At 40.9% G+C, this 12792-nt stretch overlaps 1 protein-coding gene across 1 annotated transcript in view; it reads right to left on the bottom strand.

Annotated features, from left to right (window-relative positions):
- Positions 1-4115: 4115 nt before the first annotated feature.
- Positions 4116-12792, bottom strand: part of LOC118336218 (proline and serine-rich protein 2) — a 9636-nt gene continuing 959 nt past the window's right edge. Inside the window, exons 2-4 of the mRNA XM_035672823.1 lie at positions 11895-12098; positions 7862-8162; positions 4116-7666 (exon numbers count right to left, since the gene is read on the bottom strand). Coding sequence (XP_035528716.1) covers positions 6201-7666; positions 7862-8162; positions 11895-11972 — 1845 coding nt within the window. The 5' untranslated portion in view covers positions 11973-12098 and the 3' untranslated portion in view covers positions 4116-6200. The remainder of the gene's footprint in view (positions 7667-7861; positions 8163-11894; positions 12099-12792) is intronic.

Below are 12792 nucleotides of genomic sequence, written 5' to 3'. Positions count from 1 at the left end.
TCTTTTTGATCAAACGATTCTTAGAGAAAGTAATTAGTAATGAAACTAATCGTTAGTTTATCAAGCTGTTCCTTGAACACTGTCTCCATTTTCCTTATAATTATCACCAAGTAACAAGATATTTTCCAGGAACTTACCTGTAAATAAATCGAAAAACAATGATAGGAAACAATAGCTGTGTTTCCGTCGAGTATCTGAAAAGTTTGATGGAAACGGCAAAATTTGACCGTTAATGCGCTCAATGGGAGGCAGAAACACTTAATAAGTTGTGACGTTGTGAACGTTTAATACAGGAAACAAACAGAAATGTTATAATTCTAAAGTTTCCACTGACGCTCTTTAAATCACATCGTCTTTCAGACGGGAGAATTGGCGTTTTGGATAGAAACAAGCATTCATTTGCATTTTCTTTTGCTCAATTACTCAAAATTTGGTTAAAATGTGGGATAAATTTTAGAGGAAACGTTAAACGAAGCGTTCTACCGGTGTATTATTAAAGGAATAGTTATACACTTATTTGCTATGTGGCGCTCTCATGTACGGTGAATATAAGACTAAAGCCAGGAACAAGTTTACCTCAGCTTAGCACAAAGACTGTAAACGGTAGGAAACAGCTAGCTTTGCTCTGTTGAAGATAATAAAATCCACCCAGCAGCTCCTGTAAAGCTCACAGATTAGACACTTTATATCCTGTTTGTTTAATACAAACAAAAAAAAACGGTAATTTTGTGTCCAGGAAGTCGGTGCTATCGGCAAAGAAATATTCCGGCACGTAGCCCGTAAGACCATACAAATTATCTTTCTAAAGAAGCAACATGTGAGTGGAACACGAGCGATATATACCGTTTTATAAGCCGAGCAACAAAGGGAACAAACGTGAAAGACCAGCCTGAATCAGCACACACCACCAGAACAAGAGTCTACCATCGGGACACTTTTAAGGCATCATTCAGACTCCGGGGAAGATCTGTATTCGGGGACGGCGTCACGTGACCCCGATCACTGATGGACACCTGAGTGTACATATTCTTCACTTCCTCCAACTTCCTGTTGGTGTTTTTTTTTTTTTGTTGGTTTTTCAGAATCAGGAGTTTAGTTTTGACAATATTCAGCTTGCTTTGATTTGTGAAGTGTAACTTTTTTATTTTATTTAGACAAATGGATAACCCGTGTGCCTGAGTGTCTTCCTTTGACAGTGATATTTTAGATTCATTTGATCTGTTATCTGTAGATGGATAAATATACTCTGTATTCTGCTGCATGGGACCTTTTGTTTCTGTTGTAGTGAAGCGTCCAGCGGTGGCTCGAATTGAGTTTGTCTGTGTCTAGATTCACAAACTGTTGTTCTTTTCCTGCAAGCCTAAAGAAGAAAGAAAAACCTCCAAAGCTTACGTAGCTTTTGTGTCTCGGCTCATGATGATCACAATAAATGTATGGAGATTATTATCTGCCTCGGTCTGTGAAGCGAGGCGCTGTCGTGCGTTTGTGTTTGAGAGGGTGCGTCTGTTTGTCGAGGTCTAATTAGAAGGCAGCGCACAGAAGTATTTCCTCATTTCCTGCCCAGTCGCTCCTCTAAACGCTGCATATGTAAAAGATTGCTTACTGTAGCTCTGTTTAGTTGAGTTGGGGGGGGGGGGGGGGGGGGGGGGTTTGACCACCCACCTACCACCCACCTACCACCCTTTAAAGTTTCCATTAAAGGGTAAGTTCACATTTCTCAGGTTCTCTATGAAGCTGGTTTTGCTTCCTGTTCATACCTGGACATCCTAATGCACCGTTACTGGAATAGTTGACATAATTTACAGTCTGCAATCTGTGCAAAAGTGTATTTAAATGTTTATTTGAAGTAAATATTTTGGTTTTTGCAGTCTGGATTAGATAAATAAAGTAGGAATCGTCCCAAGTTCAGTGCAAAAATCACCCAAAAAAGGCTCCTACACTGCTTTTTTAAAGTTTTAAGACACACTTAAAGGTCCAGTGTGTGTAGGATTTAGCTGTTTAGTTGCAACCCCCTCGCCTCACCCTCTTGTTCCAAGCATGTAGGAAAAACTGCACCAAAGGCCCTATTGAGACTGGCCTTTGGTGGACTTCATGGAAGATAGAAATTTCTAAATTTAAGTTAACAAAAACACATTAATTATTATTTTCAAGTGATTACACACTAAAACTATAAATATATTCTATATCTGCCAATAGATCCTCCTAAATGTCACACACTGGACCTTTTTAAAGCTTCCCCTCCCAAAAAAAAAGGGATTTATGGAATGAATGAACCTTGCTGACGAGCCATTTTCATACTGAGATCACAATGCAGCCACTCGAGATAAGGAACGCATTTTATTACCAGTTGTAAATGTATTAAGAGACAGATCACATGTTGATACCAGGTGTAAACGGGGCCTTTTGTTGGTTGGTGGTAATTTGGTTAAACGTAAATCAACTACAATAATGAATGAGCTGCTAACAGACATGAACCCCTCATTAAGAGAAACAATGGTAAAGCAGAATGTCAGACATCATCTGACACTCCCACAGATGCCTTTATACACACACACACACACACACACACACGTCCACACGTCGAGCAGCGCTCTTCAGGAAAGAAAGCGTCTGTGTTGAGTCTTATGTAACCGTCTGCAGTCCAGACAGTTTGCTTCTGTGTTGCTGGTGTTCAACACACAAGTGGTCCAATGTGAAATATGTGGTAGGTCAGAAAAACATAAGAAAATGTTCTAAAACCTCGTTATTAAAATAAGCTGAAAAAGACTTCTGGTTCCTGCTGGGTTGAACATTTAAAGGAGCTTTCTTCCTAACCGTAACCCACAGGTTTATGGTGTTCAGGCAATAGTTAAATAAGACATTTTGGAGATTATGTTTATTCTTTCTGGCAGAGAGTTTGATTAAGATTGACACCACTCTCATGTTTGTTAGCTTAGCGTAGCATCAAGACTGAAAACCAGGAAACAGGTAGCCTGGCTCTGTATGAAACGGGGGCGTGTCCAGACTTTTTGGACCGTGGTGCACTGACTTATGCAACTATGTGTCTCAGCTTTCCAGTTTATTCCCAATTTATGCACTTCCAACACTGTTTATGGACCCAGTATGCAGTATTTCCTTCCCTCTTGCTTTTAAACAGAGCCAGAGAGAGAAGTTACAGCTTCTGAAAGACCGAGCAGAGTGAAAGAGGTAACGGATAATGAGCCCACTGGATAACACGTTATGTCTTCGATTGAATGTGTAAAAATCATCTTTCTTACTGTAATCATTCCTCATGTTCATACTGGACAATAAATGTACAACAAGGAGTTTTTAACTGGTTATGAAACAGTCTCAGTTTAATACTAATGCCTCTAAATGACCTACATAAACAAAAACAAGACCGTCAGCGAGAGAATTGGCTGTTTTCTGTACTTTTAATGCTTGCCGACTGGTTGGATTCAGACGCATTTCCCTCCATATCAGTGGAAATGGCGGTGGAGACACTACCTCTTTTGTCCCCAGGGGCCGCCAGAATCAACACAAAATGAAAGTTCCTTATAGCTGCTTTAAAGATTTGCTTTAATGAACTTTTAACGTAAGCAATGTGGGACAAAACCCATTTGATTTGACTAAACTGGACTACCGAAGGCTCATATTAGCTTAAAATAAACACTTGTTTACACTGGAAGCGCATCAGAAAGGGTCCAGCATGAACAGCAGGAATGATTACAGCAATTAAATCCTCTTCCAATGTATGTATGGGCTGTATCTATTTGCAAAAATGTCAAACCTATCACCACCATTACTCAAATGTAATGCTAAAGATATGTATGTCTTCAAGACTCCAGTAAGTGGCCAACAAACGCCTGTAAAACTGCGTTATAGAGGTGCTGGTGGGTGAGTTGTGTTACAGTTGGACAGAGGCAGGCTAGCTGTTTCCCACTGTTTCCAGTCTTTATGCTAAGGTAAGCTTTCTTTTGCTCCCTTTAAGCCGCCTCATCCCCTTAAAACATCCTGTAAGTTTCCACTCAGGTGAACCATTGCACCAACGTGGCCAATCATTGAACGGCACCTGTTCATTCTTTACATTCCAGAGTTATTCAAAGAAAAACAATTAGAAAGGAGGTGTACATTATTCTGTTTAATGATTGACAAAAAAAACTCAACAGTAGATATATTAAGCAGAGTACATACAGTATAATGTGGACAGTTGTAGCGTAGCAGCAACTTTAACCATGGCCACTAATATTCCCATTTACCACACATGGAGGCACTTTAAACCCCGTTCTGTGAAGACGTTTACACGTAGCAAAAACATTTCCTTATAAAGTCGGCTGTGTTATACAGAATGTAGTTATAAACTGAATGCATGCACCATTAGATACTTCAAAAATGACTGTAGCTGAACTACAGAGAACCGGAGTCTGTAAACAAAATTCACAGAAATATTCACACAGGACAACAAGTACAACTCTGGGTACTTCTATGTGAAACAAAATATACTTCAAAAGTTACTGTAGGTGAGCTACAGAAGCCGGAGTCTGGATAAAACACAGTAAACTTACTCACACACACACACACATACATACACACATACATGCTGCTACAACAGTTAAATAACACACTTGCAAAGTTATCGACAACAGCTCGAGAAAAAAAAAAGGAATAAAAACACATAAGTAACCCAGGATGTATTTCTAGACTGTGGGTTTTAGTGCTTGTGTTTTGTACAATGCCATGTGCTCGCCCATCCCTAAAGAGCAGTTTTAAAAGTATTCCCTCTGCGTAGTAAAAAAGTAAAAGTCCTGCCCGCAAAAACCCATTCCACAGTCTGTGGTTTGGTGTGGGAGGTTTGTCCGTGGAGTAAAAATATCCTCCAGCTCAGCTCAGTTTTGCATCTTTCAAGAAAACCCCAGGCTCTTTTCACTTTCAACTCGTGCATCTCTTGATATTCCAGGTCATCCGAATCAGTGGAGATATTCATTCTCAAACGATTAGAAAACAGGCACCGAGTTTGACTTTGCATGTCTTGTTTCTTTGATCTTCTTTATATACTTTATATTTATGCCTTTTGTTCTTGACAATATAGTTTTGGTTATTTCAGAAGTAATAAAATTCCTCCAGAGAAAAGTACTTTAAACAAAAGTGCAGACAGAAAACACACACACACACATACGCTCTCCCCGCTGACTAAAATGCCCAAAAGTCGATACACAAACCAGTGAAAACACAAAAGGTTCCCATGTTACAGGGGTGATAAAGACTTCACAGCCTGTGTATGAACATTAATTTCACTTTGCGGACAGTTGCTGGAAGAAAAATGACACCGTAAAAACAAATAATATAACTTAAATTCTTTTTTTTCTGAGTATGTGACGAGAGGTTGTTTATATTAAACTGCTCTAATTTAATTGTTTATTTACAGTTTGTCAATTAGTTTGTGGCAATTTTAAGCACACATTTATTTAAATATTTAAATAATAATGGTAGATTTTTTTTAGATTTACTAATAAAATTAACTGGCACATAACGTACCTTTTGGGGACCCTATAGGGGTTGGGATGCAGGGACAGTCGCCCGCTTTGCCTGGTTCGAATCGAATGTGTATTAATCCCCCACTGAAAATAGTCCCCAACAAACACATTATTTTCTCCTGTATGAGTAATGTTTGATAAAAAACTACAGTGCCAAGGTAGCGAAGTCATAAAGTATTGAGAGGCGGACTAACACATTGGTAGTTTTGGTCTTATATATATATATATATATATATATATATATAGAATATCTCCAGACTTTTTCATTAAGATGTTTTAAACTTTCACAATGAGCCTCGGTTGTGGCAAACCAGAGACCAAATGTTATATGATTCCCACAGGAAGCGGATGCTCCTTTTTTACAGCATCAGTTTGTTCCAAAATCTTGTGCAGAGGTATTCAATGTCCTGGATCAGAAGCAAGATAAAGCAGTTTATCTGTCAAGACTTTTGTCATTGAAACAGTAGCTGCTGCACTGTGTCATTCTTCTGTCTGTCTTTTTTATTGTGAGGAAACAAGAACTGGCTGTGCGGGTCCATTGTAGGATCTAGCTCCATTCCTCTGTAAAAGTAGGTCTCTATGCAACCACACCTTCACGCTCTGACATAAATGGGGAAGGTTCTAGCATACCACCTCCACCAGCAGGTCCACAGCAGAGATTCAGGTGGAGACTGAAGAATTAATTCATCAAGAGTCTTTTAGCAGCCCCAGTTTCCTCAGCGCGTCCCTGCGAGACTCGTCCGTCGCCCCCCGTCCAGAAAACTGCACCGTGATGCCTTGAGGACGAAACATGGAGCTAGGCCTCCGCTTGTGTTCAGGGGACAAGGCTCGCGACGCTGCTTTCTGGGAAGTAACGGCACCGTGATAGGAGTGCCGAGGAGGTTTTTGGGCTGGGGTTGGGGCTGGAGGTTTGAAACTCTTTGAAGGGCGATTTAACCCGGTGGAGGGGTTGATGGTTCGGCTCTTGCCTCCGTAACTATTCAGCTCAGTGGGTAGCGGCTCTGACTTGGCAGGTAAGGTTTGACTCTTGTCGATGTGGGAGCTAAGGATGTCAGGAAGGTCGCTCCTGGTCACGGCAGCCGGGGTCATGACTTTGGTCTTTCCTCCATAGGGGTTGAACTCAATCGGGTTAGCCAACGCTGGTGGAAATATTTTGGGTTCATGGCTAGTTTGAGAGGTTGGAGGTTCACTCCTGGAGGAAACAGACGGGTTGACCATGATAGATTTCCCTCCGTAGCTGTTCGATTCCAGTGAGGTGACCTCAGGTGCAGGGGGAATGGATGTCTTGGTATCCAAAGGAGGAGGTGGATAGAAGCTGCCCTGTGTGACTGCTGGAGGTGAGGGGCTCACTTGGCGGTTCCTATCTTCATTGCTCCTAAGAGAATCCCTCCGTAGAATCTCAGCTTTTCTGTCTTCATAAATCTGAGATGGTGATCTAACAGTGGCTTCAGGCAATTTAGTACTGGTTTCTGTTGTTAGGGAAGCACTGGCCTTCAGAGGTTTGGCATTTGTTTCTGCACCTGTGGAAGGATCCAGAGAGGTGCTGTTAGGGGTGACGAGGAGCGACATACCCCCGGACATGGCTCGATTCCTGTTTAAGCCCAGCTTAGACAGGGCCTCCATCCTGGATTTGTCTGGTGATGGGTCCTTGAAGGAAATGCTCCGTGTGGGAACATTTCGAGCCTTCTGTTCTATGGACTGCTGAGGATCTTCCTGCAGCAGAGGGTGTGACCCTGATAGATTTGCCAACATCTGCGTCTGTCTTTCCTGGATGTTCACATTTGCTAGCGACTGGTTGTGGTGCTCCTTATTGCCGAGGATCACATTGATGTTAGAGGGGTAGCGGGAAGGCTTGGCAGAGGTAGGCGGACCCTGTTTAACTATCGGACCATCTGTGCTGTCCAGGCTGCAGTGGCGGAGGAGTGACGAGGGCAGGAAGTTGGAGGTTCCACCTGCCTGGTTCTCAGCTATCTGCTGGGCAATCAGGACCGGGGTGGGGATACAGCCTGGAGGGTGGTAGGCGGAGTGGCTGTCTGTTGGCCCATAGCTGCCACTTGGTAGGGGAGGGTTGTACTCTGAAGGCAAGCTGTCTGTCTGATCACGCCTTGGCTTTATCTCAAAGTGGCTTTCAGGAGTTGGCATACTCTGAAAATCTGAAAGTAACAAATTGCAAAGTGAAAAACTGGGAAACACTTCAAGCTTCAGTCCCCTTGAGGGCTGAAGTTACCATTGAAGACACTTAAGTCTATCTTCTATATTTCTGGGAGAGGGATTTGGGTCAACTTGGGGGTTATAAAGTGTTTCCAGAATCCTAGCTAAGCAAACAAGAACCAACAGTTGTACGCTACCTGGATTGGTGGGGCTGAAGTGCCGCTCTTTGGTCTGCACCAAGTCTGGTTTTGGGCGAACCAGATCTATAATATCCTGGTCTTTGGGACTGGGAGGTCTGGCCAAGAAGGAGGACACAGTGACACCAGGGTTGGGACTTGAGGTCGGGGGTCCATTGACACCTTCGACAAGACTTCTGCTGATTCTCTGCTCCAGTCTTGGGTCATTTTCCTCAAGACTCTCCTCCAATGAGTCGATAGTCTCCTCGAAGAACTGGATGCACTCCTGCTCCTCCTGGCTCAGAAACCGCAGATCATCTTCCTGTCGAGGTCAAGACACAGTAGGAAACTGGTTAGACGTGGTGTGATTTCATTATTTTTATTCTAACTTTGACATTGCATACACCTTTCGTCAAGTTGGTGTCTGAGGTTGTTTCTAGTTCCTTAATATATAGGTCGGAATATGTACGAATCATCGTATACCAATTACATATAACATCTTTTTTAAATAGTTTAACTCTTAATATTTACAGAGGATGGTGAGGAATTTTGGATTTCTAAACTGGGCACTTTAAGTCAAACATGTTTAATAAAAAAATGTTTTTGTAGGATTTTATTTGTTCTCCGATTTTTCTGTAGAACAATGTGAACTTTATATGTTATATATGTTACTGTTTATTATTATTATAGTTAGCTTCTGTTGTTCAGCCTGTCAAGCTTTTCTCTTCTTATACCACTCAAAATTCAATATCTTGATTTCACACATAATTTTCGACTCAGCTACCGTTGTTTTCTTATGTGGCTCGCAGATTTTGATTGCGGATTTTTAATATTAGTGAAGCTGACTAATTTTAAAACAAGAAGCCTGTAAAAGGGTCATAAATATCTACCTATTGTTTACATTATATTGCTAAAAGATTGGAGGCTAAATCTAACAGGTCGAGAAACAGCATTGTTCTTGAATTACAGTGTAGAGCTAATTGTTAGTTATCTAATTCTGCTGCTTAGCTTACAAGCAAGACAGAAGTCAGAATTTTGAATTTATGTTATGTCAGTATTTTTCACTTTTACTGTCACAAGAGAAAAGACTTTTAAGATGTAAAACGTAAAGCTATTTCAGGCGATGCAAACATCCCACGAACTGTTAGCACACACTCTGATACAGTAGCATAAAAGCACCAGATTCGTCTTTACTTTTCTCTTCATCGCTGAACTCCATGTTGCAAGACTTTTCCCCCATACAGTAGCCATGTGTATGCAGGGAACACAGGCCTGTTTGTTCCTGCATCCCAACCCTCCAAAACTTCTTTCCCACCCTATATTTAGCTCAAATGCCCCCTCTCTTCTGTCGGACGACCGCCCCTCCCTCCTTCGCTGATCCCCATCTGTGCTTCACCTCCACGGCTACCTGTCCTCCTCCACACAGTGCCGCCAGTGAAAAATGACACAATGGGCTATCCGATAACAGCGCTCGGCGACTATTGATTTTGCTGCTCTGCTTTGAGGTCTTTTTTCAGTCCTGATAAAGAAAGTCCACCTATTTAAGCCAAACCACATGGCTGCAGGGAATAGGTAATCCCCTGTAACAGTGTGTAATGGACCGAGAAAATGAGCAGTTTTAAGTAGTGATTTAAGTAGCAGAGCCATTAAAAAACTGCATTATTTAAACTACATCTGTAAAATTATCTAAATTCCACATTTTGTAGCTTTTTCTGGAGCTTTCAACCAGATTAAAAATCTACTTTAGTGGACCTTGGTTTAAGAGTATTTGGTTAAATCCGTAGATAATGTTAAAAATGCATCATCGTAAAGCCAAACAAGGCTGTTTTTGAGATTAAAGGGCATAAAAGATTTGTCCTGACAGCAACAAAAGGTACCAACTACTGAGTTAAAACGTTTAAATAATGAATTAAACAGACCAGTTTGATCTTAACTCTTTAAAATATCACTTTCTGCAACTAAAATCAAATAATGTTGTGACAAAAACTTGATGTAATTAGATTTAAACTCGTATTGGTAACTCAACTCATCAAATTAAGATTGTTCGCCAGGTATTAAAACTCTACAGAAACCACCTTTGTCCTACTTTTTATGTGTCTTAGATTTTTCATATGTCTTGAAAATGAATGAAAAACACAACGTTTGTTTAATCTGTACACAAACACAGGTTGTGGTTTGAGGAGGAACCCGCTGGAAATATTTCTTGGCAAACAAACTGCAATTTGTGGTTTTGACATATGTGTTTGTGTACGGGTTAAGTAAACGAGATCTGTTCATGAGTAAGCTCTCTGTGCTAGCAGGTGGATTTCAGAACTTTAGGACAAAGCCAGGCTAGCTGTTTCCCCCTGCTTCCAGTCTTTATGCTAAGCTAAGCTAACAACATACTGACTTCAGCTTCGTACTTGGTTACTTAGTTGGACATTAGTTGGAATTATACGTTATAAGTTTTAGAGGGGCTGCTTTAGGTCGATTTTCCCCCCTGCTTCCAGTCTTTATGCTAAGCTAAGCTAGCAACATCCTGACTACAATTTTTTACGTACATACTTAGTTTGACATTTTGGTAATTATACATATTCGCTTTTTTTGCTGAGAGTTAAATGAGAGAAATTATGTTGATTAGTACATTTTAAAGGTGCTGGTAAATGCATTTTGTGACCTTTAGAGACAGCCAGGCTAGCTGTTTACCACTGTTCTTTATACTTTAGAGGTGAATTACAGTGTAAAATAGCTAGTTTTTCTTTACAGTGACAGCACTTGGACAACAGATTTGTTAGACAATGAGGTGTTTTGATCACAGGCCGTGTTTTACTACAATTACAGAACCACCGGGTCGAAGGAAGCTGCTCATTTGAGCTATTTCAAGGAGATGACCTTGAGCTTGCGGTTGACACGGCAAACAGGGTTTGTTGCTGACACCAGTGTACCGAAAAAAGTGCCACAACAAGGTTACCGAGAGCCTTGTTTTGCTTTACACACACACACACACAAGACACCTGCAGCAACACCCAACTGAAACCAATACGAGATAAACACGGATCTGCTGGTTTCAGCTGCAGTGAATTATGTCTATTGTCGTGAAGCAGCTCAGAACCTAGAAAACTGCGGCTTAACCGGTTTGCCTGGTGTTTGTTGTGCGGTGATAATGAATGCCATCCCCAAGGCATGTTGAAGGGATTAAGTTGTTAAGCAGGTGTAATTTTCTCAGCACCTAGCGATGACTGCGCACATTGTGTAAACACAGCACAGAGCTTCAGTCGGGGTGAAGTACAGTTTGAATAATCAGCTGTTCATCTGATATGGCCGAATGTGTGTTTGCTGTGTTTGGGAGGACAATAGAACAAGACTACTCTATGCTCCGGTTGACTCAACACATTATGGGTCATTATACAAACCTGTGTCCCCTTTATATAAGCAGATATTATAGCAAGAGTCCAGTGATTGGCCATTAAATCAGCTTTATTTACGTATTTATTAGCTAGTTAGCATAGCTTAGCATAAAGACTGGAAACAGAGGGAAAGAGCTAGCCTGGCTTTCGCGCCAATCAGCAATTTAAAGCTCACTGATTATTTAACGTCCCGTATCTAGAGCTAGTGTTTGTTTTTGTCCGTTCTGGGCTACTGTAGAAACATGGCGGTTCAGGGAGTTACAACCTGAATTTTATTACACAGCTTTGCGTTACTCAGGGGGTCCCTAATTTGACTTTAATTTGACTTTAATTGAAAAAAAAGAAAAAAAAAGCTGCTATATTTTAATTTATACACTTAAATGTACTGTGAACAGGGGCGGATCTAGAGAAATATTCCCAGAGGGTGGTCAGAGAGTGGCATGGTGACTTTAAGTGGTGGCAGAAATACGCTGATTTAATCTTAATTTAATCTTATTTGCTTGAATATTTGCCCCCAAATTAAGATATTTTGACTCAAACGCTTTACATTATTGTGGCACATTAGTAAAGCATTGAATAGAAATATCTAAAGCTGGCAATACGTGACTTAAGCCTATTTAAATTAATCTTTTTTAACACCTTATTTTTGATGGTTTTTAAAAACCTACGTGTTGCCTGGAGTTTCGGCCGGCGGCCCCGTTGATCCCGTAGTGGAGCTGCGGGTTGGCCTGCAGACGGAGGTCCATGGTGCGAGGGTCAGAGGTCAGGTGGACATCTCACAGAGGGTCTGGACGTTCCTGGGCGGCACTAGGACGAAAAATCACATCCGGTCTCGCTCTGAAGAATCATCTAATCTTCTTTTCAACGGCGGCCTGGAGACACAGAGATTATGTTATATTATTAATATAAGTATCTGAATGAACTCAAGTACCTCTTTATTAATAGCAGCAGTTAACGAAAGGGTATATCCCAAATATAATCATAGAAATATACAATGTATATTTAAGAATAACTACTTAGAAATAGCCAATCTCCTCACTGATGCTCTAGTGTGCTCATGTAGGTCAAATTGATTATCGTAAAGCGTTTAATTGAATTATTTCTCTCCCTGTACCATCTGGAAACAGCCCCGGGATACAAGTAACCCTAGTTGGGAATAATTTAAATAAAACTTTAAAGGAAAAACATCTCTTTTGTTAAACTACAACAACTTTAATACATCTATGACGTGACAAAGAGACAGAAACTCAAGCCATAAAGTTGGAAAGCCCCGGTTTAATCATTAACTATGTATTTTATAAGCACTGATTGCACTGATTGATTGTTCTTTATGTAAAGATAAATGTCAGATAAATGTACCATAAAATACCTCAGAATAGAAGAGTAACTGTACTCAGTGACATTTTTCCTGCTCTAAAGGTTTTTAACAGCTCAGCATCACAGCAGAGATTCACCTGATGGACCAGTTAACCTGGAACAGGTATCTGCAAAACAGGCTCCCGGAGCCGAAACCACTGACCACATTCCTCTCTAACGGCGCTCTGATTAAAGACTTCAGAAGAAAGA

Source organism: Morone saxatilis, unplaced genomic scaffold (assembly GCF_004916995.1).
Source record: "Morone saxatilis isolate NCDOM2014 unplaced genomic scaffold, NCSU_SB_2.0 Contig10, whole genome shotgun sequence".
NCBI lineage: Eukaryota > Metazoa > Chordata > Actinopteri > Moronidae > Morone > Morone saxatilis.
This window is presented reverse-complemented; position numbering and strand designations above follow the sequence as displayed.